The following is a 25,618-nucleotide window of genomic DNA, read 5'->3' on the forward strand; positions in this document are numbered from 1 at the left end:
GCCCAATTTAACAACAGATGAATCTTGTTAATTTAGCAGGGTCTGCATTCTCAAACCTGAGGTTGGATTGGAGATTGAGATTGGAGACTTGATTGTGTAACAGCTTCATTTCCTTATCCACCCATATACCTCCATGCAAGCAAAGAAGGTGAAATATTTTCAAGATACCTGGCTTTGTCAAAATACTTCCCGGTGTAGGCCATACCGCATGCAGCACCCAATCCTTGACCAAGTGATCCAGTAGCTACATCAGTGAATGCTTGTTTCTAAAAATAAGAAGAAATACCATGTAATAAAAAGAATACCTACTTCATAAACCCTAAGTTTTCAATCCTAGGCACACCAACACTGAGCCCAGTTGAGCTTACTTCCAAGTAAGCATTCACAGATCAGGCTGCATGTTCAACCCTGACCCAAGGTTCCCACAGGTACATCTAGTGCAGATACCAGCCTAACTCTCTTAAGACCAATTTGCGAAACTCACCTTTGCACCACCAATACTCACCTTTTTAGCCATCTATATTATCTAAGTACCGTACCCCACTCAACCCCACCTGCCCTTGAAATCTGGCCCTTAGTCAGCCTTAGCTGCCAGATCAAGCACTCCCCTCTGGGCACTTCAGAAAGTCACGAGAAGAGCCTATGGGTTGCATCCAATACAACTGGAGTTCCATTCGTGCAACAAGACTACTACCCCTACATATCAGATTTTGAGGGTGCACAAGGGGCTGCGGGGAAGAGGAAGCAGACATTTCCATGTGCAAGTGGTAGTATGTTGTATGAGCAGATCAGCAGCACCGGATGCAACCCTACATGAGTAAATTAAAGCAATACAGGTGTGTCAGGGGTTAAGTATTACTTTGCAGTCATAACCTATACATCCCTGAAGGTCTGAGATACAAAAGCTGCACCTGCCCCAAATATTTAAAGCCCCATTTTCTGCTCTTAGCTCGCAGCTGTTGCAATGGCCATGTTAAATAGATTCTAACAAAGAAAGCATGCTGAACATCTTGATCAACTGTACATTTCAAAAACAGCTTCTCATTAGGTGAACCTGTGCCTGGCGACGCTCCCTCTTAACATCAGTCCAAAGGCAACTGTCCATGGATCTGCCCTTCTACCACGTTCAAGAGAAGAGGGCGAGAGATCAAACTCTACAGCCACTGCCATGGGCTTCTGCATCTAGGGGAGGCAGCGGCAGTATGTGGAGGGGATTTGGGTGGGTATTGTGATGAAGCATCCATCGATTCTCAGAGGTATGAGAGATGTGTCGGAGCATCATAAAAAGTAGCCCGTTTTAATACCATAGCTAATATTGACATGCATGAAAGTAAAGGCATTGAGCGCCCTTCAAAAATGTAAAAGTAATCTTCTTTGGTTGCTTTCACGGGGGAAAACCCCCACCTTTAATTATACTTCATTTGTTGTCAACCCATGGGTTTATTTCTGTTACCTAAACCATTGCTAAACTATCACTACGAACCAGATGTTGACAGTGTAAAAGGTGCACAAACTTTTTTATTCCTAAGGCAATCTCCCTGCGTTTTCCCGAAATACTCACTGGCACAGGGTGGCCTTCCAAAATGGAATCAATCTTCCTCAGGTTTAATAACTCTGATTCATGGAGGAAGCCTGCTTCAGCCCAGGCAGCATATAAGATTGGGGCTGCATGACCCTAGACAAAGGGGAAGAAACAAAATCAACAATTGCAGACCATCTTAAGAAAGGCCAAATAGCATGCAAGGATATGGAAATGCTCATGTCAACATGTTGCCCTCATGTTCTGCTTGCAGGCATCTGGTTGTCTACAGCGAGAACAGGATGCTAGACTAGATGGGATTTTTGCTTGATGCAGCAAAGCTTGTGTGTGTGTGTGTGTTTAACTTTTAACTATTGAGGAGAAAAACCATTAGATATCATACTAGTGACATGGTCTCAGCTGAAGGGTCTTATTCAAATCAGAGAGTTTAAATGAGGCAAAAAGGGACAGTGAACTAGTAGAAGGGGGAAATGGGGATGGCAGTTCTAGAATAGGAAACAGCATGGCAAACAGGAGTAGGAAGTAATGAAAAAGAGGGTGGGAGCAGACAAGCAGTTAGAACAGGAATAAAGGAAAGTTTTAAAAAGTAGGTATGTCTACATGTGCAAAGTGAAAAAAAATCTTTGAAGTCAAAGACCAGAAGGCTGCAAATACTTTCTCCTGGTCCCTACTCTGTTCTGCTCATTGTAGAGAGAAGCAAATGCCCAAAGTGAGAGATGAGAAAACAAAATCCCAAGGATCCTGCAATATATGGGGCCTCCTGGTTAATGGTTTGCTTCTCTTCATAAGTGAGTTTGAGCCCCACTGCCCATCTCAACGTGTATAAAGAGGTAGAGATAAGGAATAACAGCCCAAAGCAAAAGACAGCCGGCTGAATTTCAAGTTCCACTGAAATTAATGTCCAGTTGGCTACTTGTCCTACTGATTCCAATAGGACTTTAGGTGTGACTAACTTAACTGGCATTTGAGCCAATATCTCAAAAGCCCAAGGAGTTTGAAACAAGTGCATGAATCCAAGGGTCAGCGCCGAAATTGTGATGGATGGCAAAGAAATTCTTGGGTTTTTTTTGCATTGTTGTATAAGAGCACTGCTGAGGAAACAGAGTACAGTATTCAATCAGAGCTAGCCGTCAGGAGAGTAATGAAAAAGATCTAGCTCTTACCTTGGAAAGAACAAACCGGTCATTGTTAGGATTTCTGGGATCCTGTGGCTTGTACCTCATGGTATGGAAAAACAGCACAGACATGATTTCTGCAGCACTGCAACATGACGTTGGGTGGCTGCAAATCAAAGCACACAGAGCGTTACAACTGCAGCCTCTTGTCAGGTCACATTCCTGTCACTGAAACACCAACATGCTCATCCTTCCAGGCTTCCACAGGGAAATGCGCCTTTAGAAGTGCCTATGAGAACTCCTTCCATCTACTATCATCCTAGTGTCCATTAGCTCTGATCAGTTGAGAGAAGAGAATGTCGTGTTATGTCCCCCAAAATGGATGCCGAAATGTAAGCTTTAGCGACAGGACAGCTTGAGCTACTTTCTCTCCACTAAGATCAAGAAAGAGCATCAGAATCAGCAGTTATTGTGTTCATGAAGTTACACATTCACCTACTTTTAGAGAAAAGCTTCATTTCCTGTGAAAGGCCCAAGGAGATCTCCTTGACCTGAACGAAGCCCTGACAATACTTCAAGTATTTTGCAAAGATGGCTCCTCGCCTATGGTTTATATACATGGCTAAAGGGTATTCGCCGCCTAGATGCCGCTGGGCTCCACTTCTCACCAGCCCCAACCAGGATGATGGGAGTGTAGTCCAGCAACATCTGAAAGGACACAAGTTAGCCACTCCTGATTGAAAGGGACTTTGAAAGAGCACTTATCTGACTAGATGTTAAGTTTTAATGAGCACTTATAAAGGAAAGTTAAGCTCCAGAAAACAAATTGGTGCATTATGACATTGGATATGCTTTCTCTCTTTAGAGAGCACGAGCTGAAGGAGATTTTTAGCAGGGATTTCAATGACATTGTGAAGGAGCATGATATCTATGATTTTCTACTGAGCTTCAGGGAAGGGTTTCAGTTGGTTTGCAAAATAATCATGTAAAAGGAACATGAACAGGAGAGATGCCCTTTCTAGCACTGCAGATTATTAGGCTATTTCAGGACAAGAAACAAGTACAATTCTGTTTAACCTAGTATAAACTTGAAGTGGCTTGCTTCCTCCTCCTATGTATCCCAATGTGATCTTAAGGATCAACAGCAAACAATTCTTATAGTACCACACCTGAGCATCATGTTCGGGCAGCAAGAGAGATTCTCCACAGTTGTTAAACTAATTTCTTTAAGAGGTTTCTAAAAGCCCCAACTTGCCTTAAAAAGAAAAAGAAAAACCTCCATAGATTGGAGTGGGCTTTTGAATGGAGTGGGAATTTCTCTCCCCCCCCCCCCACTTCATTTTTCATTTGTGAACATTTGTCATACCCTTTTAAGATATTGCCTACCCTGAACAGGGAAACTAGAAATTAACATTTCTAGGGATTGAAGAAACTGAGAAAGCAAGCATTACCCTGGAGTGTGATTTACTTTGTCTCTAAAATACACAATTTATAAGAATGCATACAGTTAATTATAGATAGTATAACAGCATTCCATAAGCAAGGCATCTGGATTTCAGAATTTGGACTTGTCAATAATGTATCATTTATTTTAATATATGTAACAGAATTTTACAGCTCAACCCTATGTATGATTACTTAGCCCTGCTTCAAGTGTGGAGAAAACTTTTGGCTCCACAGGCCAGATCCAACTGATGGGCCAAATTTAGCAAGTGAGTGAGGATGCCTACCTGTCAACCCACATTCTGTCACAAATGATATCAGGGTTTTTTGCCCTTTGAAATCAGGACTTCAAAGTTTGTAGCAGGCAGGAAGGCACTGCTAACACCTGTTTCACTGCAAGGGGTTTACAGTGAAACAGCTGCTGAAAAGAAGGGAAAGCTTGCTTTTAGCAGTGCTTTGCTACCTTCTGAGTGTTCTGAAAGTGCAGCCAAACTGAGCAGGTTTGGGTGTGTGAGGGAGTTTCCTGTAGAATCACCCTTTCTTTGCATCAGCCAATGCACCAGGAGGGAAATCCTGCTTAGTGCTGGGTACCAGTTTTGTGCAGCATTTCCAAGACCCCCACCCCCACCCTTATCCGTATGACCCTCAGGTGTAGGACAGGTGAGCGTGGCTTGCCCAAAATGGCTTTGCAGTCCAAATGGGGAAGGTTGACAGGCCAAAATTGGCCCCCTGGGCTGGAGGTTCCTCATTCCTGTCCTACTGGGTTCAATGAGGCTTACTCCCTAGTATAAGTGTATTAAGGACTGCAGAATTAGAGTAAAACTGTTCATAAATTTATGGCTGAAGTCTGTGACCCAGGATCACGCTCAGTTTTAAACACTACAGTAGTCTACAAGCGTCAGTAGCTTGTAATGATAAAGTGGAATGAATTGTCAGCTGACATGCTATAGGGCGGCTATAATAGTTAACAGCCAGAAATCCTGTTCATAGAGTAGCGGTCTACTAGTTTGGCTGTCACATGGCATTTTCCCTTTGACTACATTTTCCATGCATGTTAGCATTTTAAAATCATAAATCCAAACACATGATACAACAGTTGTATGGCATCCACTATATAATGTGCTTATTATCAAGCTGCCAATTAAATATTGCTTCCTAATCCAAACCCCTTTGGGAACAGCACTCTCGTTAACAATTTCTTAAAACACATGCAAATGCTTTTAAAAAGAAAACAGGAGTAAAGGTTAGTGCTCATCCCTTGTTAAGTTAAGTACTTGCACGCTAGGAATTAAAATAATTAGATTTAAGTCACGACTCAAAAACATGTATTAGTAAATATTTACACATGGCTGTTAATCAGTAAACGTTACATGCTTGCTTAAAAGGCTTTCATTCCTTAAATCTTATAAATGTTATACTTAACCATCTCTCTAAAGAACTGCTGCTCTGGGGGTAAAGTTTTTAAAATAAACCTATTGGTGAACATGTAGAAGAAGAAAAATTAAACAGGGAATGAAAGCAAACATTTGAAAAATAAAAACAACCAATTAAAAACATTTTACCACAACAATTCTCAATTCCAACAAATAATCTTGAGGCACCTTAAATGCCAGCTAATTTATTTCAGCATATGTTGTAGTGGGCAAGGGTCCATTTCATCAGACAAGACTTATTGCTGTTTTGCTGCAGCAGACTAACACAGCTACCCCTCTAGGCACTTAGATATAGATACAGATATAAATATATAGATATAGATATATAGATATGTAGATATATTTGTGGTAGGGGACTTCAATAATTGTTAGCATTTTAAAAACATTTTAAAGCAGGTTTAAAATTATATTAATAAAATATAAAAACTGAAAATCGAGCTACCTATCTACTGGAGGGGGAGATGTTAAATGTGCTTAGGATTGCAACTTTGGTTACCAGGAAGCAAGTCTGATTAAACTTGGCAAGATGGACAACACAGTTCTAGCCACGCCTACTCAAAAGGAAGTTTTACTGAATTCAACAGGGCTTACTTACAGGTATGTGGGAGTATGACAACAGCTTTAGGATTAGATTGCAAAATACTGATATTGCAAAAAAACAAAAACCCACTAAGCAATAGTGTTCTGCAAGTACCACTAATTTTCATAAGACTTCTGCAAAAGCCTTCAAGCAGATTTCAAAATGAACTAAGGTGTTGCAGAAGGCGTAGTAGACACATCCTCTACCTTTCAGCTTCCATCAGTAACTGGAATTCAGTTTACAAGCCAAGCTACATGCCAATATCTGAAATTCAACACATTCCATGTAAAAAACCATTCCTGTTGAAACTAGAGATTTTCAACTATTGGCCAATGTGCAAAATAACTTTCCCCCTATACATTTGCAAACAGCACTCCCAATACGAACAACACGTTTTAGAAAAGGAATGCAAACACAGTGAATTCTATGGAAATACACTCATATGTAAATTCCTTCTTGCAATTTCTTTAAAAAATATATATTCCTCCGAAACTACAATAACCATTTGTTCTTTCCCCCTTCGAAAAAAACGAAAATCAAACCTCTCTTCTTTCAATCGTCAAATTCTATTAGTTCTGGTCAAACTGCTTGGATTAACACAAAACAAACAGAGCTGCAATACAAAAGATGCCTACTCAGCATGGACAGTTGATTAAGCAAAAACGCACCAAGTGCCAGCCAGCGGGTGGGGTGGAATTATGCAAAGGCAAATATGCCCAAAAGGAGTAGCAAGGCGTAACAACGTAAAAGCATAAAATAACCAATTTCGGCTTTTATCAAGAAGAGACATTTGTAAACATGCACCACCATCTTGATGGAGGTTGTGAGCCCATGTTAAGAAAGTCACTTATTCCAAATGCTGGCAAAGGAAGCAGTAGTCAAGAGACTACCTTGAGTTGCTGCACTGAAAAGGACCTGCAAAAACCAATGAGATTGCTCAGGTTGAGCATGCAGGGACAGCTGGGTAGGACAGCCAGCAGCCTACAGCCACTAATTACCAGTTCTGTGAACACAGGGCTTGAGCTAAAGGCAAGGATGCTTCAGGAAGTTGCGATCACTATGCAACATGGCGCAGACGCCATCTAGCTCTATTTCTCCTTGTCATCTGAATCCTTGACCAGTGCCCAGATGCAGGGATGGGTTGGATGGTCCCATGGTCCAAAACAATAAAAGAGAAGGGCATCCAAGGTGGATGTGAGTTTCTTAAAGGTGAAATATTTAAGGCACAAAGGCAGACATTTCCATCAAGAATGAAAAATGGGAGGCATCTAATGAAACCAGTGTGGCAACATAAGGAACTTACAGATGAGCTGAGATGTAAGAAGGGAATGAATAAGAAATGGAAGAAATGGGAAATTCCAAAGGAAGAATATACATGAGTAACCAGCAGTTGCAGGGAAAAGGTCAGGTGGGCCAAATCTCAGACTTGCAAGAGAAGTTAAAAATAATAATAAGGTCAGGAGTCAACAGTGTGATGCAGCAGCAAAAAAAAAGCTAATGCTATTCTAGGCTGCATCAACATAAGTACTGTATTCTGATCAAGGGAAGTAATAGTCCCACTCTATTCTGTCTTGGTCAGACCACACCTGGAGTCTTGTGTCCAATTCTGGGCACCACATTTTAAGAAGGATGTTGACAAGCTGGGACATGTGCAGAGGTGGGCAACCAAGATGATCAAGGGTCTGGAAACCAAGTCTATTGAGGAACGGTTGAAGGAGCTAGGTATGTTTAGCCTGGAGAAGAGGAGACTGAGAAGAGATATGATAGCCATCTTCAAATATCTAAAGAGCTGTCACATAGTAGATGGAGCAAGCTTGTTTTCTCCTGCTCTGGAGGGTAGGACTTGAACCAATGGGTTGAAGTTACAAAAAAAGAGATTCAGGAAGAACTTTCTGACAGTAAGAGCTGTTTGACAGTGGAATGGTTTCCCTTGGGAGGTTGTGGACTCTCCTTCCTTCAAGGTTTTTAAGCAGAGGTTGGGTGGCCATCTGTCATGTATATATAGTTGTGATTCCTGCATTGCAGGGGGTTGGACTAGAAGACCCTTGGGATCACTTCCAACTCTATAATTCTATGAGGACCAGTACTGGTAAGTAGATACTGAATCCAGACAAGAGGGAGGTCCTGTAGGTTAGTAAATTGCTTTCCCTGGAATTAGGTACACAGCCTGTTCTGGGCACAGTCACAGTCCCCTTGAAAAGGCAGTTACATAGTCTCAGCATGCACCTGGATAGATCATTGCCGCTCAAGGAAAATAAGTGTCCTCACGGACAAAGGCTGCCTCCTCCTTCCTGCTCTGGATTGTTTGTCACCATCACCTACTTCTACCTCTGGCTCCTCCCACAACTGGCATGTTACCCGCCCCCTGGTGGTCATGAGACCCTTTTAAGACTCTGCTAGATGGATAAGTCTGGACACAATAGGGAAAGAGGACTAAAAGATTACCCAAGCATCCTCAGGCACTTTTCTATTAGTGCAAACAAAGAAGTGGGTAGGGCATATCAATTGGAGACTTGCAGAGCCCCATAACATGATTCATCATAGGCATGTTCATGCATCTACTGCTGGCCATTTTATGTTCCCAAGGAGTGGCAAGAACAGATATCCATCTATTCATTCTAGTATCTGGCCCCAGGAATAACAAAGGAGGAATTAGATCTTGCCGAACTCAGTACTGAGTCTCTGCTCCATGCTATTTACTAAAGAGACTGTTCAAATAAATATTGATCCTGTATTTGGATGTACTGTACAATCACATTGTTCCCATCTCTTAATTTTCCAGTCACTTGGCTTTGCATCTTCACAGTCTCCTTCAGACAGAACTCCAACTGACCTCAAAAAATAAAACAGGAACCACCTTGATGTTGTAAAATGGTAAATATAGCTATTGCAACACCACACCAAGAATATCAAAGGCAACTTCCTTCTAAGGGTTCTGCTTTATGGTTAAGTACTTTCTTCCCCTGCCCCCAGACCCTACTTCGGTTTTTTCCCCCACCCATTCCATATCCTTCCTCAGAAATGGTTTTGCCTTAAAAAGTTACTTTGTACAGGAGATGTAGCAATTTGTGACAGAGTCACATTTTAATGTGCATAAAAATTAGCATAGGCTTTGAAAGTACAGAAGAGTTGTGACCAAGCCTGAGGAATGCTATTTGCCCTCGACTAGAGGCATAGGCCTACTCAAAGTCTGGTAAATGGTTTTTGTGTGCCTAGGCAAAGTCCCCACCCCACCCCTCCGGGAGCCAGACCAATAGGATCAACCAGGAGACACAACAACATCTTTAGGTATTAAAATGGCCACAATTTCAGATGTAGGAAACCTTGGCATAGGCATTGGGCATGTATCCCTCTCAGCCCCCTGCTGGGGGTCTGAGGCAAGTCAGGGTCGAACGGGAATATGGGGCCACTGCAAAATGTGTGTTTACGCAACTAGCTCTCTCCCACGTCGCTGGGGGAAGTTCTATGGCCCACTTGTTGTGCCCTTGTGGACAGAGACTCCCCTCAAGACCCCTCTAATGGGGTACCCTGGTATCGCTGCCGCAGAAGGGGTAAGTCACCGCTTAACCCCTTTTTCAGTTGTTAAGACTAAAGGATTCTGCCCAATGCCTAAAATCGCCAAAGTTGTGACAATTGCTATGAGGTAGGCAAAACCTGTAGAGCAGGGAAAATTCCTTCCCAGCTGTGAGAAAACAGCAACCATCGTACGACCATATCAACGCCAGAGAACCTAGAAAGGAGAAAGGTTAGCCTGTAAGAAAAAAACAAGATTAGAGGTGGGTGACGCTCTGGGGCTGACTGTGCTGCCGATGTCAGCTCCAGCCCCTTTTTATGCTTCTGGAGCGGACCAGAGTGAAGCCTGCTCCAACTCGGTCTGCTGCTGTTGCCACACCCCAAGGCCGCTGCAGATAGACCAGAATTTAAATCTGGGTTTGGCGGGAACCCAGCAGGCACTGCGGTGGCCAGGAGGGCGGAGCAACTGCCCGCAGAACAGCGTGACTTCAGGAGGACGGAGAAGCCACGCGCCGAGTCGCTAACACCACCCACAGCCAACATAAAGTCATTTTGAGCTCCATCTGGGAGGATAAGGTTTTTGCCACCTTCTACATGACTTGGTGAACTTAGGATCAAGCAGAACATGCTCCTTTCAAGGCAAATCAGGCACAATGATTAGAACTAATATCAGTTTTAAAATACACTTGCATTTTAATTCTTGCTGTTGTTACTTATCTTACAAAGGAGCTCGTTATAAGGCTGTTCACTGTTTGTTCCGAACTGCTCTTATACTGTAAGCTGCCCTGAACACAGCTACAGAGGATGCATAATAAGAGTAAGGCTATGAAAAAGGAGAACTATCCTGCGAGCAGAATAGAGCACCCATGATGATGTGCTACAACTGAAGTCACATGTGCACTTTCATTTCCCCCAGCTTTTCTGCCTTAATGGTACACCAAGGCAACAGCCATACCTATGGTGTGTCAATTCAGACAATCATGGAATTACAGCTAGTATAAGCAAACTCACTTCATATCATGTTCCCAGTTGTAATTTTCCATTCCATTACAAATCATGGTTTCTCAGGTCTGATGTCACATTGAACCAACGTTAAGGTTGAACTATGGTTCGGTGGTTTGAATTTATGCAAATTCAAAATGGTTCCATCACTTTTCTTTTGTTGCCCAACTTTGTTGCCCAACACAAGGTGGAAGGGTTTACTTACCCCCCCCCCCCATATTTTTATGATCCCTAGTCCTTCAGATGGACCTCAGAACAGAACGTGTGGTTGTGGGAATTTAGCATTCCATTTAAATGATATTCAGTGCAGAAATGCCTCCAACGATGGCATTATCATGCACCTTACAAAATTCAGTGAGAGATCACTACAGACAAAAGGAATTTAAAATGTGGGCAGATGTTTCAACCTTACAGAAAACTTTTGCTTCTAAAAATTAAATTTTAAAATGTGACAATGTGAACCTTAAATAATATAGCACACACAATCAATAGAAAATAAAAAATACAATCCTCAGCTGAAAAAAGGTAAATATATTGTAAAGAGATCTTAGAAAATCAGTGTTTGTCAATGGAACATTAAATAAACCTGTTTGATGTGGGGAAATAGCTTGATTTTCACATCAAAAGACAATGGATTTTTCCCATCGCAGAGTACAAGCAAAACTAGACTAACTCTGGAATCTGCAGACAGAGCCTAAAATAACCTCTACTCTAAAGCCTGAATAAACTGCCCTTCAGGCATTTGGAAAAATAATCCCACTTAGGCCAACTTGAAATTTTGCCGACAATTAGTTACGACTGTTGGGCACAAAAGAAATAATTTGGCCGAAAGCATAAATTGTTTTTCTTTCCAACTGTGTGTCAAGAGAGCATTCCTGAGTTCTCTTTCTGTCATATCATACGCATGAAGAACCTTATACCCCAATATCTTACCATCTGTGTCAAAAATACACTGTCAATATTATACTCTCACGCATTTCTGAATGCTCTCATTTTAGCTGCCCATTTTAGCTGTACATGATTAAAGCAGACAGCATTATGGTAGAAGGGCAGCTCATTCTGCACGCTATCCACACTGAGCCAAACATTTGGACACACACACACACTACATCCATAAACAAATTGTGTATGAGTATAATCAGAAAGGCCCCTATATTTAAGAGCAATTAACTCTGTTCTTTTTCTAAAAAAGAAGTTTTTGAACCAATCCATATGATGTAAAAAGGGTTGTTATGCAATGAGCCCTTTATCAAAACATACAAAACACAAAGTATTCCATCAACAAACACATCCAGTGTTCAATGTTTTATCATCCTTATTCATTTTTCACAGTCACAGGTGAGGTAACAATTTTCACACCCAAGTGTATTTCCAGATAACTGCTGCATATCTAATTATGATCTGTATCTTCCAGGTACAATGATTACATTCAGCACAATCCTAAACTGGTCTATTCAAAAGTTCCCCCATTGAGTTTAATGGGACTTACTCCCAGATAAATGTGTATAGGACTGCAGGCACTGGCTGAAAATGGGTTTGTTCGGCTCCTTGGAATTTACTCAAATCCCATATTCAATCCAGCTACAGATGAAGCAAATAAGCTATCTAATTCTATTTGCACCTTTGCTATATTCGCCATTCTGCAGTGTTTTGTAATGAATGGCTACATCTTCTTTTCTAATAAAATCCTCAATTAAATTGTATGGCTGTTGAAACCGTTGAAAGCTTTAAGTTGCCAAACCAGGTTTGCTTACTACATGAGTTGTGAAACATAACTGACACCTAAAGATTGCTTTAAATCTGCATTTCAAAACCTAATGGAAGCTCTGAACCCATTTTGCAACTCCAAATTCAAGGTTTCTCAGTAAGAATAAAGATCTTCAGCTCTATATTTTACTTGTCATTGCTGCTTTTTAAGAAAAGGGGGGAGGGAAAACAGGTAGTATGCAAATAGGTATAATGTTTAAGATATCACTAGCCCATTTGGGCAAAGCTGTGAAATCAATTATTGCTCCAAGAGAAACACCCTACTGAACTCAAATACAGTGTTTGGGTAACAGTGTACGCACATTGTGGCTTGATGACTGATGCACAACTCAACAGTCAGATCTCTGCAGAAACCCCCTGGACTGCACACACATGCAACAGTAAGAGGCAAGATTTGGACCAAATTTCATCCAGAGGCACAGAGGTCCACACAAACAGCTGGTAGTGTCAAGGCTGCTCCATACAAGTACCATAGTACTTGTTCCATAGTAGCCTTGCTCTAGAATCATTTGTAGCAGGACCAAGGAAGGAAAGCACAACTACTGTATCTTCCTGGGCTATACCAAAGAGACACATAAGTAGGGGCTACCTTCTGCTTACTAGGATTATGAAGGGACCAGAACCTATCCACCTTATGGGGGTGAAAGAGAGTTGACCCCACCTTGCTCAGAAAATGGCAAGGGTCTGTTCTTAGGAGGATATCCGGTACCTAAGTAAGATCTACCCTGGGATAAAGGTGGCAGGGGACATTTACAGAAGGCACCAATAGAGCTACTTCCACCCACTGTGAGTGGGAAACCTGGGGCAAGATAAAAGGCGGGCAGCCAGACAGTGCTGAATATGCCAGGCAGACTGCTGCCATCCCTCCGTGAGTTAATTTCAGCCAACGCTCAGCTCTGGAGAAATAGGTCTGCACTCCGGAAGCGGCGTGTATTACAGGGAAAAGGCATGCAAAAGGTGCTCGGTTCAACCCTTAGCATCTCCACTGTAGGGCTTGGGAGAACTGGAAACCCCGAGTGCCTACTGCCAGTCCGAGTCGCGGAACACTAAGCTAGGACCAAAGGTCTGATACGGTGTGAGGCAGTTTTCCTTCGTCGTGCTAAGCAAGACAGGCTGCCTTGATCCCTCATCTGCGAGATCCGGGGCCTTCCAAGAGAGAAGGCGTGACTGGCCGGCAGGCGTGTGAGCCCCGGCACTTCTCTGGTGAGGGATTCGCTCTGCCTGAATCGAGCCTGGCTCCCTCCCTCCCTCTCCCCCTTGGCTCACCCGGAGCCAGCCGCGGTGGTGGCCTTGATGGAGTTGATGCGCAGCCGATTGGCCGTGTCCTTCAGGGCCTGCAGCGTCTGCTGGTCGGGCTTGTGATAATCCTCCATGGCGAAGCAGGAACGTGGCCGACAGCAGGCTCGGGTTACAGGCGGCGGCAGGAGCTGGAGCGTGTGGCGCTGGACAGGCCCGGGCTCGGCGACTGAGGAAGGAGAGGCGGAGCTGCTCGGCCGGGCGAGGAGGGGCCAGGAGCCGGGGCCACCTCTGCGAGCGGCGCGCGGGCGGAGTCCTGCCTGCCTGCCTGGGCGAAAAGCCCCCGCCTCTCGAGCAGCGCGCTGCCTGCGAACTGAGCTCTCCCGCCCGGCTGCGAAGGCCAGCCGCTCCCCTCCCGAGGAAGAGAGGCGCGGCTGAGGCGCCGAAAAAAGCCGCGTCCTTTTCCCTCTCGCTCCGCGCGTAACGGGAGCAGGGCGCGGCTGAGCGCCATTTGCGCAGCGGCGAAGGGAAGTGGAAAAGCCCAGGGTGCAACTCAGCCCGCGTAGGGTGCAGGGCTTTCTTTCTATCCGGACCTCCAGGTGCTGTTGGACTCCGGCTCCCATCACCCTCAGCCAGCACGGCCAATGGTCAGGGATGCTGGGAATTGGAGTCCAAGAAAACCTGGCGGGTCCGCAGGTTTCCTCCAGCTCCGCGTTGTAATGGCATTCTGTGCTTGCGATGTTGCGGGGAAAACTAGTCGGTTTGAAAGAAAACGCTCAAAAATTGAGACACACTATGCACTATTTTTCTAGAAAAAGAGGCGCTGGAACTCACCAGGACCGCCTCCCTCGTTCTCTTAGAATGGCTATGACGCCCACCTGAGAGGAATCCCGGGTGAAAAAAGGCGCTGGGAATAATGTTCTGCACCCCCTTCATTGGGGACGCCTGTGGTGTGCTGTGTGTTAAACCACAGAGTCTAGGGCTTGCTGATCAGAAGGTCGGCGGTTCGAATCCCTGCGACGGGGTGAGCTCCTGTTGCTAGGTCCCAACTCCTGTCTACCTAGCAGTTCGAAAGCACGTCCAAGTGCAAGTAGATAAATAGGTACCGCTCCAGCGCTGCTCTGGTTCGCCAGAAGCGGCTTAGTCATGCTGGCCACATGACCCGGAAGCTGTATGCTGGCTCCCTCGGCTGGTAACGCAAGATGAGCGCTGCAACCCCAGAGTCGGACACGACTGGACCTAATGGTCAGGGGTCCCTTTACCTTTAACCCCCTTCATTGAAGACTTTGGGTGTAAATAGGTGTAAAATGAACAATATTTCTTAAATACACTGTGTCTCAATTTTCCCAATGGAAACACTGGGTGATCGCCTGAAACCCCGTGGAATCCTGCTTGGGGGTTCCAAAGTTTGGGAGAAGTCACTGAGAAGGCCCTCTCTTGTGTCCCTACAAAGCGTGTCTGTGAGGGTGGCAGGACTGAGAAAAGGGCCTCCTCTGAAGATCTCAGAACATGGGCTGGTTCATAAGAAGGAATGTGGTCTTTCAGATAGCTTGGACCCACAGAGCATTATAACTAGCACTTTGAAACAGACCAGTGGAGCTGTTATGCTCCCTATAACCAGACCCAGTCAACAATCTGGCTTCAGCTCTTTGGACCAGTTGAAGTTTTTGAGCACTTTTCAAAGGCAGCCCCATGTAGAGCGTGTTATAGTGATCCAAATGGGATGTAACTTAAGCTGCGTGTGTCACTGTGGCCAAATACATCTCAAGGAACGAGTGCAGCTGGTGCACTAGCTTTAACTGTGCAAATGCACTCCTAGCCACCGTAGATACGTAGATACCGGGTAAGTGTGGCTTATATTCATGACCTTACAGTGTGCAGCCAGAAGTGCGGGGCAAACAGCGCCAGGAGTGCGGCAAAGCAGCGCCCACCTCATGTGTAGTCCCCCATCCTCTCCCCCCAAGGTCAGGAAGGGAGAGAGTGAGGAAGGGGAAAGGCTGCCGGCAATGCAGGGCGCCCCCCCCCCCCGGTATGCAGCCAGGAGCAGCAAGGAATGGAGCGGCTTATATTTGGGTGTTTTTCCTTCCCCCCCCCTCCAATTTTAAAGGTGCAGCTTATATTTGGGCCAATACGGTATTTCTCAGAGCTGTGCATATGAGTGGTCATGTACAACTATAACGCACTTAAGTAGGGGGATGCTTGTATTCAGGTTACATCTTCATCAACTTGAATGAAACAGTTAATTTCAGAAGACATCCTGGCTTTTTAAAGATGCTAAGCCTGTCAGGTGAATGTCTTACACCATCTCAAATGTTTTCTCCTTAGCTTCTTCCCCCAGTTTCATAATAGTATATTCCCTGGGTAAGTGTGGCATCAGATGTTCGTATAGCATATTTTAAAGATTTATATTAAAGTGTTAAAGCAAACGAAAAGGAACACAGATGCAAGAATCTAGGGTTGCATTCAATGGTAGTCCAAGTACAGTACATTCATTGAAGTTAATGGACACAACTAACTTAGATCCATTAATTTCAATGGGTCTACTCAATGTTGTTGTTGTTCAGTCGTTCAGTCGTGTCCAACTCTTCGTGACCCCATGGACCAGAGCACGCCAGGCACGCCTGTCCTTCACTGCCTCTCGCAGTTTGGCCAATGTTAGTTGGCTACAATCCCAAGAGTCACATTTTTGTGTTAAAGTACAGAGACGTCTGGTTTTTGAAGACTGGTACCCAATTATCAAATCTTCACAAAAGCTTTCAACAGCTCTCCTAAGCTGGACTCTCTTTTCAAAAAGTGAACTGCCACCAAGAAGACATCAGGACAGACCAGAACATTTGTCTTTGAAGTTTTATTACAAAAATATATCTGCAAACATACAAAATTTTCAATGAAAAATGCTTATTCTTAAACATTTATGCAATAACTTAATATTTGCCAATATAATAAGATGGCACAAATTACATACCCATATACTGAAATGTTAATGAAGCTTTATGGTGACAGTTTTAAAAGTTGCTCAAATGCTAGTGGGCACAATCCAGGCCACCTGCAGCGCCAATATGTAGAGGATTCCAACAAGTTCAATATATATCAGCTCCCAATACCCCCACCTATATATGTGCGTAGAAGGATGAGTAACTTCAACCAAGCAGTCAAGGACTACGAATATGAATGAGACACACGTACAAAAGTTCCATTCCTCTTCCTAACGGTCTCTTGTACTTCCTATGTGCCCACAAAAAATGGGGAAGCAGGGCTCTATTGATCCTCTGGGAATCATTCAGGTGTGAATACTGTGCCTGTGGAACAGGACCATGCCCATTGTTTCCCTAAAGTAATCATTTGAAATCCAAAAGATCGGAAGCACCTCAAACTCTTGATATGCATGCGAGTGCAAATTAAAGCGCTAAACCCAAACACTGAGTGTAGTGTGCATTTTTAACAGACAACCACCATGTGCCCACAATGTTAAATTGGTACAAAAACAAACCACAGGGGGAAATTATTGCAAATGTTTCCCACTTAAAGTGAAGATATTGCACCTTTAACATGTTCACGAAAGATGTCCAAAACTGAGGTGAAATATATATTGCACACATTCCTCTTTTTAAGATATGCTTAAGAAGCAACTCATGTAAGCCAACAAGAGGTGGCTGGGTTTTTGTGTCAGACCACTCCACATTAAATATATTTCCTGGAAAGTTCCACACTAATTATACCCGTGCCTAAACATGGCATTGGTGGAATGCCCTAAATCCAAGCAAAAGAGAACTACGGGGGTGGGCAATGGGGTGGGGATACCATTTAGTATGCCTGAAACATGATTATACTCGCTGGCTTAGATCCACAAAGTTCCAGGGAGTGAAATGTCACTCTCAGAAGATGGAAAACTACTCTGGAGGGCTGAGGAACCTTCCAGAAAACTGAGGCGGCATGGGGGAGGCAGGGAGGAAGTGGGGATCTGCAAGATCACCTTCCCCCTTTCCTTCAGCAACATTTGTCTCTTCCACAGAATGAGCTTTTCTGTTCATGGAAGAAACTTTCGACTCCAACCCCATGTCAGAATAAGACATGCTTTTACTTGTCATACTGTGATAGTGTGCCTTAGCTCTTAGCAGACTGTTTACATTTTGCCAGGTGTGTCACAAATACAGAGTTGCTAGGCACATTTTTAAGAAAACATTGTTAATGCAACAGAACAAAACAGCAATGAGTTCTTATTGAGTAAGCTGCTTGTTTTAAAGCCACTTTTGGATGGACAAATATTAAGCAATTTTAAATAAAATGCTGCATATAGGCAATGAAAAAAAATACATGCTTAGATACTGAATATTGATTTTTAGGACAGTCTAAAATCATTCATTTGCTTGTGGGAAATACCTTGCTAAAATATAAGCTTGAAAAGAATGGCCCAAGTAGGTTAGCTATGTATTTGTTACTGTTACATGCAGGTAAGAATAAAATGTTTCATTATAACTCTAAACTTCTACAAGAGATTAAAAGACTAAATCGCACTGAGAACAGACCTATTGTAATCATTCAACTTAAGGAACTTAATTCCATCAATTTCAATAGGTTTACTCTGAGTATGATTACTGTTGGATATGACCATATGTAATCAGGCTAAAGCTGTCCAGTGATTTCTACATTTTGTAAGCTTCTGTGATTTTTACCTTGCAGCAGAGTTTTGTTTTTCAAAGCAATTCTTAAAAAGTTTTGTTTTGTTTCGTTTGTTAACTTCTCACGCTACAATAAGCTATAAAAGCAGAATGCTGCTTTGCATTGCGTAGTTTGCCTGTGATCTCCCAGATTGAGCCTGCTACATACACAAATGTTGTTAATGGTGTGTGTAAGATCCTAGGTTAATGCAAATCTGACAAAAAAAAGTTCAACTTTCTTCTAGCTAAGGGAATTCTTTGGAAGCAGAGAACTATTTATTGATGTTGCAGATACTTCTGTCAGTTGAGAACTCTGACCTGACAAGCTACCAGATGAGGTTTCTAGGGAATTATAATGCAAAATAGTAAACAGGAGGACCAAGTGTATTGGGACAAATATTCTTTGAAACAGTGATGATGTTTGAAGCAAAACTCTCTCTCACTAACCCCTTGAAGAAACAAAACCGTAATGGTACATTCAATATCAGGGAACCCTTTATAGCAGGGGTAGCCAACGTGTCCCCCAGATGTTGGATTGCTATTCCCAACAGCCCTACCCAGTATGGTCAGTGGCCAGGGAGTTGCAGTTCAACATCTGGAGGGCACCACACTGGCTACTTCGGTTTCATTTTCAGATATCTGGATACAATGCTTACTTTGAACATTGTGACAAAGTTCAGCTCAATATAATTATTCCTCCAATATTATGCTTATGGCTAAGAAGGTTTTCTTCTTTCCATCCACAATAATTAAGGACTGTTCTTGAGTCTTTATTATCTACAAACACAGCATTATATAAATTTGGTTCAGGGGGTATGGTTAATATAGCCACTTAAAATAAACTGAAGAGTACTGAAGTGGCTTGATTCCTGCCCCACCCCCAGGAAAAAGCTTCATACAGAATAATTCTGTTTAAATAAGCAAGCATGTTTTTGTTGGTGCACATACATGGGTGTGCTATCAAAGGTCCAGCATTTATGTAGAGCTCTCATGTTTCATAAAAAAAAAGTCTAGAAAGCCTGAAAAGATGCATTTTAGTTTTACCATTAAAGCCAAAACATTAGTCAAATATGCATATCACTACTAACATATTTCCCTGAATTCTGCACATATATCTGATATAAAATACTATGTTTGCAACTAGAAACACTGAGTTCAAAGGCCGAAGAGGTTCTCTCAAAAGGCAGATTTTGCTAAACATAAAAACACCTACTTAAAATCACTCAAAATGAAGTACATATTTTGATTTTTTAAAAATCCAACACACTATATATCAAAACACTGATTTGTGGTGGAATCATAATTAGATGAATTGCAGATACCTTGAAGGGATCACCGTTACATTTAAATTTTAAGAGCAACAGGTACATTCTAATTCAGGACCTTTTCCATTGCAAACTCTACCAAAAGAAGGGGGCCTTTATAAGATCCTGGCTGTGCTTTTTATCAAGCCCTACTCGTTTCAATGGCTTGCACAGGAAACTGATTGTAACACATGGATCCTCCATTCCAGCAATGCTTTGACAAATAAGCAGTGTGTGTTGATAGGTTAAAAGGATTACAAAATTACCTTTCACAATATAAAACAAAGACCTTCTACTAAAAAACAAAAACCACCCCATCCTTTAATATTAGTATTGCTTGAACATATTGAGATTTATGTTACACTAGAGTATTGCTAGCTACTATCACATGCCATAATGAAATAAATACAAGTCAAGGAGAGACCGATAGCAGCATATAAAACAAGAAGGAGATCAGAGCAACTTCCTTTGGGAAGAAGTTTGATCTTTACAGTGGTAATGAAATCTTAACCTTCTATGAGAACTCACAAAAACCTGCAAATGGAGGGAAAATATTGGGAGAAGAGCAGACTGCATTTGTTGTTTATGTGCCCGTTTTTGAACACCACAAACGAAATTATACACATTTCTCTGGGTTCCTTCCCATCTATGCTACAGGCAAACCTCCAAAATTTGCATTAAGCCTGGAAAGGACAATAAGATGACCACAATGATGTTCCAACCATTTCTGTTTTAAAATTATTTGCTTGAAAATAGTACCATAAACAAAATATAAGCACACTGCAAGTATTGTTAAAGGGGTATTTCATAATCCATCTTGATTTTGCCTTAGTAAAACATTAGGATGCATAAGCCAACACTGCATATTAAGAGAGTCAATTTGATGGTCAATACCATGCTGAGTCCACCCAGCTCAAAGCTAAAAAAACCCCCAGCATTTTTACAATGCTTTCCACTGTTTCCTTCCAAAGCCTAAAATGATCTTCTGCATTCCTTCCATGGCTCTTTAAATCAGAAGCTGGCTTCACAACTTGTTATCTTTACTCAACTGCCGAAGATGGCTTAGGCCACATTCACCCTAATTATTTAGACATATGTACCAGATAGAGAAAAATCAAAACAGTTTTTCATATTACTCTAAACCCACTCAAAAACAATGTGCTGTTAAAACATGAAGACCATTTTTGGCATACAGAAATAAAAGCCTGCTGGTGGTTGGTCACAGTGAAACCTAGATCACTTCTGAGAACATTAGTTATGCAATTTTAAGGGACAAGGTCTCCTTACTTTAACAAAACTTAAAACTTCAACTAAAAACAACCTTTAAAAATATTAACAGTTTCACAGAAGAGGCATAATTGTTTCTGAAACTATTAGGTGGTAAGTTGAACTGTATTTACTTCAGTTATAGTTTGATGCTGTCCGTATTCTTGGTCAAGACTTGTAAATAAACTTCATGAAGCGTACTAAGAAAATTCGCATCATTCTGAAGGAAAGAGGGGGAGGGAACATAATTAAACCAATGACAGAAATAATTCATCACTTTTTCCAACCCAATTCATTATTCTATACCTATTAACAAAACCTGTATTTATTTGAATTAGAGAATTAGGAGATAGGAAACCCAAGTTGAATGAAGATGCAGTTTCTTACAATCACTAAGTTTAGGAGTTGGGTAGGAGGCAAGAAGTTTAATAAAGCTATACCATCAATTATATATAGGCCTAGCTCAGAAATATCACTGAGCATATACTGCACAGCAAAGCAGTTACCACATTGCTGCTGCCAAAATACTGTGACGGGAATAACAGAAGGCCAAATAAGAACTGGGAAGAGAAGGGACAATTCTCTCTGAGGGGAGAGACTCAGGCTGCACATAATAGTTAGGTGGTTGCAATTGACGGCACTCTATGCTTTTAATGGCTCCTCCCTGTGCCCACCACCACAATGAAACTAAGCAGAGCCATAGAATCCTAGAATTGTAGAGTTTGAAGCCCAAGCATCATCTAGCCAGTGTGGTGTAGTGGTTAAGAGCGGTGGACTCAATCTGGTGAACTGCATTTGATTCCCTGCTCCTCCACATGCAGCTGCTAGTCACACTTCTCTGCAGCCTCACTCACAGGTGATCACCTCTCACCTATTTTAATATCTTTCCTTAGTAAAAAAAATAAATCCTCTTTTATTCTCTTAAGAATCAGCTATATTAATTCATTTTTATCTACATTTAATGGAAACTTGGAACATGGTTTTAGTGAGGAGTTGCTCTCCATTACTGTTTTATTATTTGACTTTTAGCCTCTGCTCCAGCTGTTTCGTTTTACAGGGATTCTGTGCTGTCCTTTGACTGGTGTTTTATTTGGACTGGTGTTTTAAATTGTTTTATTTATTCATCACTTAAAGAACTCTAGTTATAATAAATGTAACAATCAGATGAGCTTTGCATTTTGGATCCACATATAGCTCATGGAATTTTGTAGCACTATTTTTTAATACTCCTCTACTGAAGGGAAACAGAGTTTAATAATAATATTATCAACCGTTAACCAGATCGGACATACACAAAGCAGAGAGCAGTCAGAAACAGCATTTGTGAAGGTTTAAGACAACACAAAGCACATTCTCAAGATCACTGAAAGTGCGGCATGATTTTAATTGCAAAGTAAAATTGCTGACAGTTGACCTCTGTTCATAGGGGCTCTTCTCCCCTCCCTTCACAGTCAGCAAGTTTCTTTGTTTCACTTGCAGTTCTGACAGGGGAAAAGAAATAGCAGGTTGTGCAGAAAAAAAACTACAAAGACACAAAACAGAGGCCACAAAGCTGATTATGTGACTGAGTACAGGCCCATTTTATTCCTAACAATTCTATTACCAAAACACTAATTTCTGTGTCCTGTTATTTTTAGATCTGTACTCTGTAGACAAGACTTACTGATATCAGTATAGAAAGAACTAGAGAGCCCTGATGTAGCACAAAGGTTTGTGACCCTGGTGATGACAAAAAGGGCAAAACAATCCTCTTAATGTAAGCCTGTCCTAGGTGCAAGATCTCTCTTTGTGATTCACTGGATCTATTGGCACACTTACAAAGCAGCCTTGCAGCTGAAGCCAATACATAACTAAAAAAACAAGTGTGCTTTTGCTGGCTAAATACGAGTCTCAATGAACTCTCAAATATTTCGTAACAGAATAAACCAAGAATGGCCAAGCCACTTGGAACTTCTAATGAACAAACTCCTGTGGTAAAGCATGTGAAGCAGGTTGATTTATGATCTCCAGCTACACCTTTGTAACCCATTTTGCTAGAGGTTTTCATGTAAAATGTCAAACATCTTTCATCTTCATTTTTCCCATCCTTCTGAACGTACAGATTAGATTCACTCAAAAGAAACACTGAACTATGGGAAGGTTGAGCAGTTGTTTAAAATGCAGACAGCACTTATTTCATCCTCTGGTTGTGAACAATTTGGACAATTCAAAAATCAGAACCCTCTGCATGTCCAACACATTTCAGGTGCCATAGCCACAGCAGACTTTTAAAACAAAATTTGCAACTTGGGAGGCCCTGGTTACCCACTTTCCTAATTCATCAGTTATTAAATGGCTTAGAAATATGAACTCCAAATATTTCTGAATCAGCCCTGAAGCGCATACCTCTTGCCTCAAAATCCTTAGATAGAGAGATACTTGGAGAGTTGTCCTTGGTAGATGACATTTAAGTTAGCATACTTAATAATAAATTGTGTTATTTAACTGAATTAACAATTCTCACATTTTTAAGGTTATCAATATCATTACCACTTAAAATATTGGTAACAGTTCTCTAGCTGCTGCTTTTATTGCTAAATGATCTAACACACCTATCAGTGTTATTCCTCCTAACCTTCTTTATGGTACCCACTGATAATCAGCACTTTATTCTGAATCAAGAGGCCACATGAGTCACTGACTGTACCTTTATTAGATATATTAAGGTTTCTTGAAGCTGAGATCTAGTAAGAACTGTCGGAGGTAATGTTGGAACATCTACTGCTCCAAGCGTGAGAGGAGAAGAGGAACCAACTTTGTTTTCGATGTCGGAGGACTTCATAGCTGACTGTTGGAACACACTAGGTGACAGGAGGACTGAAGGTGCCATTGTGGTTGTAGCTGCAGCAAACTGTGGGGAAGCAACCTGCAAAAACAAGGAATCAAATGAGATGGGGATGATTTTTTCTCATTTTTCAAGAACCATCCAGATATATTAAAGCCGCTTCTGACATTACCTTTCTGGTACTGTTTGAAGCCCCAGTTAAAATAGCAAGAACCAGCGACGTAGCTCCTTGGCACACCGGCAAAAGCAGCAGCTGCTTCACTGGCTCTTATGTGACCTCAGCGCTTCCAACATTATACAAGCTGCAGGGACTTGCATGCAGAAATGAAGCGGCTTAAGTTGAAAGGGCCTCACAAAAGCTATGGATGCTAACAGTAACCACTGTGAACCAACCTGGATCACAACGCCATTCAGGAAATAATTAATAAACCCAAATTTTTATTCTGGCATACTGATGTGGTAGCTCGAAGAGAACTATGTAGCGATTTGCAATAATATGGATAGTAGTACAATTGTTGATGCCTTCTTGGACTCTTTGTACCAGCGTATAAACTCGGTCTTATAAAGAAACAAGAGGTTACTAATATGTGCTCTGGAAAAAAATGGGCACTTTTATAGAGAGCAGCCAATTGCATTATTGTTTTATGAGCTACAAGGGAAAGGATTGTCGGCTAGGCATATTTCAATTCTTGCATGACCTGGAGGTCTCCAGGAGGAGTATACCAGTAGAGGAGAAGTAGGTCATCCTAATTAATGGAAAGGGATCAGGATTGAAGACACATTGGGTCATCAGCCTGGATAGAACCAGGTTTTGTTTAGAATTGGCCTTTGCACAAACCCAGACAGGGAAAGACACTATGGTGATGCAAGGATTTAAATACATACTTGGCTTGCCTTCGACAAAGCTTTGGGGTGTGAAAATGTTTCAAGCTCTTTGCTTTGCTGTGCAACCTACAATTTTAAAGAAAGAAATACGTAGTACGTGAACAATCCCGCATTCTTCTTACATTTCCCCCTTTTAAAAATTCATACACATACACATGCTATTGCTTCATTTGTTAGATAAGATACCTAAGGTAACCTATTACTGTATAAGAGTTCGTAACCAAAATTGTCAGTTACATACTGTACTTCTCACCACCACAGGGTTGCTTGGAAAGGTGAGACTTGGTCTTCCAGATTCAAGCACAGTTCTCTGACCATCTAGTCTCTACTGACATAATCAACAAATACTGTTTTGGCCGGATACACAATTTCATCTGTATTGGACCAAAGTTTTCTGATCAATACGTCACTTTTAAAGAAAAACACTGAAAAAACCCAACATTGTTAAAAAATAATAATAACTAACTGCCTAGCCAAAACAGTGTTATAAAGCACCCTTTACAAGACTAGTATCCAATACAAATGTCCAATTCACCCACTGGCAAGAAAGGAATTGTGTTGGCACTTTTAGACTCAAATAACATGGTGTAGTAACATGAGAACCGCTGGTAACAGCACTAAGCTACAAATGTTTCTACACTCAACCTTATTGCTAAAGAAATCTACATATATTAATTTACTAGGAGCCGCAACCCTGCTCATTTTGCTCACCCAAGCCATGCACCTGTGTCCCCCCACAGCTCGCCTAGGCAGCAGCCCAGGCAAGCCACAGAGGAACAGGCAGGACAAGCTGGGGCAGCTCCCCAGCAATTGTCCTGCTCTGCTGCCACTTCCCTCCATGGCCTTCCATGCTGATGAGGCTGGAATAGCAAAAGCCATGAGGTGCGCAGTGGCAGCAGAGCAGGACAGCTGATGGGGAGCTAGTCTTCTGCAGCTCACCTGGGCTGCACTCCAACTGCTTGCTCCACCCACTTGCCTCCATACCTGGGCCGCCCGCCTGCTTCTCTTTTGTGAACAGCAGTGTGATAACACTCTAACCATTTTGTTATACA

At 42.1% G+C, this 25,618-nt stretch overlaps 2 protein-coding genes across 4 annotated transcripts in view; both read right to left on the reverse strand.

Annotated features, from left to right (window-relative positions):
• Positions 1 to 13,901, reverse strand: part of TKT (transketolase) — a 35,136-nt gene extending 21,235 nt beyond the window's left edge. The window contains exons 1-4 of one of the 2 annotated variants that reach the window (XM_033140891.1): positions 13,660 to 13,901; positions 2,704 to 2,821; positions 1,562 to 1,675; positions 169 to 266 (exon numbers count right to left, since the gene is read on the reverse strand). In XM_033140891.1, the coding sequence (XP_032996782.1) occupies positions 169 to 266; positions 1,562 to 1,675; positions 2,704 to 2,821; positions 13,660 to 13,766 (437 nt within the window). In that variant the 5' untranslated portion in view covers positions 13,767 to 13,901. Of the gene's footprint in view, positions 1 to 168; positions 267 to 1,561; positions 1,676 to 2,703; positions 2,822 to 3,824; positions 3,916 to 13,659 lie in introns of those variants that run through there. The other variant, XM_033140892.1, reaches the window with a different exon arrangement.
• Positions 13,902 to 16,462: 2,561 nt separating this feature from the next.
• The window catches only part of DCP1A (decapping mRNA 1A), a 35,507-nt gene continuing 26,351 nt past the window's right edge, over positions 16,463 to 25,618 (reverse strand). Inside the window, exons 8-10 of one of the 2 annotated variants that reach the window (XM_033140894.1) lie at positions 24,576 to 24,632; positions 23,544 to 23,762; positions 16,463 to 21,077 (exon numbers count right to left, since the gene is read on the reverse strand). In XM_033140894.1, the coding sequence (XP_032996785.1) occupies positions 20,997 to 21,077; positions 23,544 to 23,762; positions 24,576 to 24,632 (357 nt within the window). In that variant the 3' untranslated portion in view covers positions 16,463 to 20,996. Of the gene's footprint in view, positions 21,078 to 23,543; positions 23,763 to 24,566; positions 24,633 to 25,618 lie in introns of both variants that reach the window. The other variant, XM_033140893.1, reaches the window with a different exon arrangement.

This window comes from Lacerta agilis, chromosome 2, assembly GCF_009819535.1.
Source record: "Lacerta agilis isolate rLacAgi1 chromosome 2, rLacAgi1.pri, whole genome shotgun sequence".
Lineage (NCBI taxonomy): Eukaryota > Metazoa > Chordata > Lepidosauria > Squamata > Lacertidae > Lacerta > Lacerta agilis.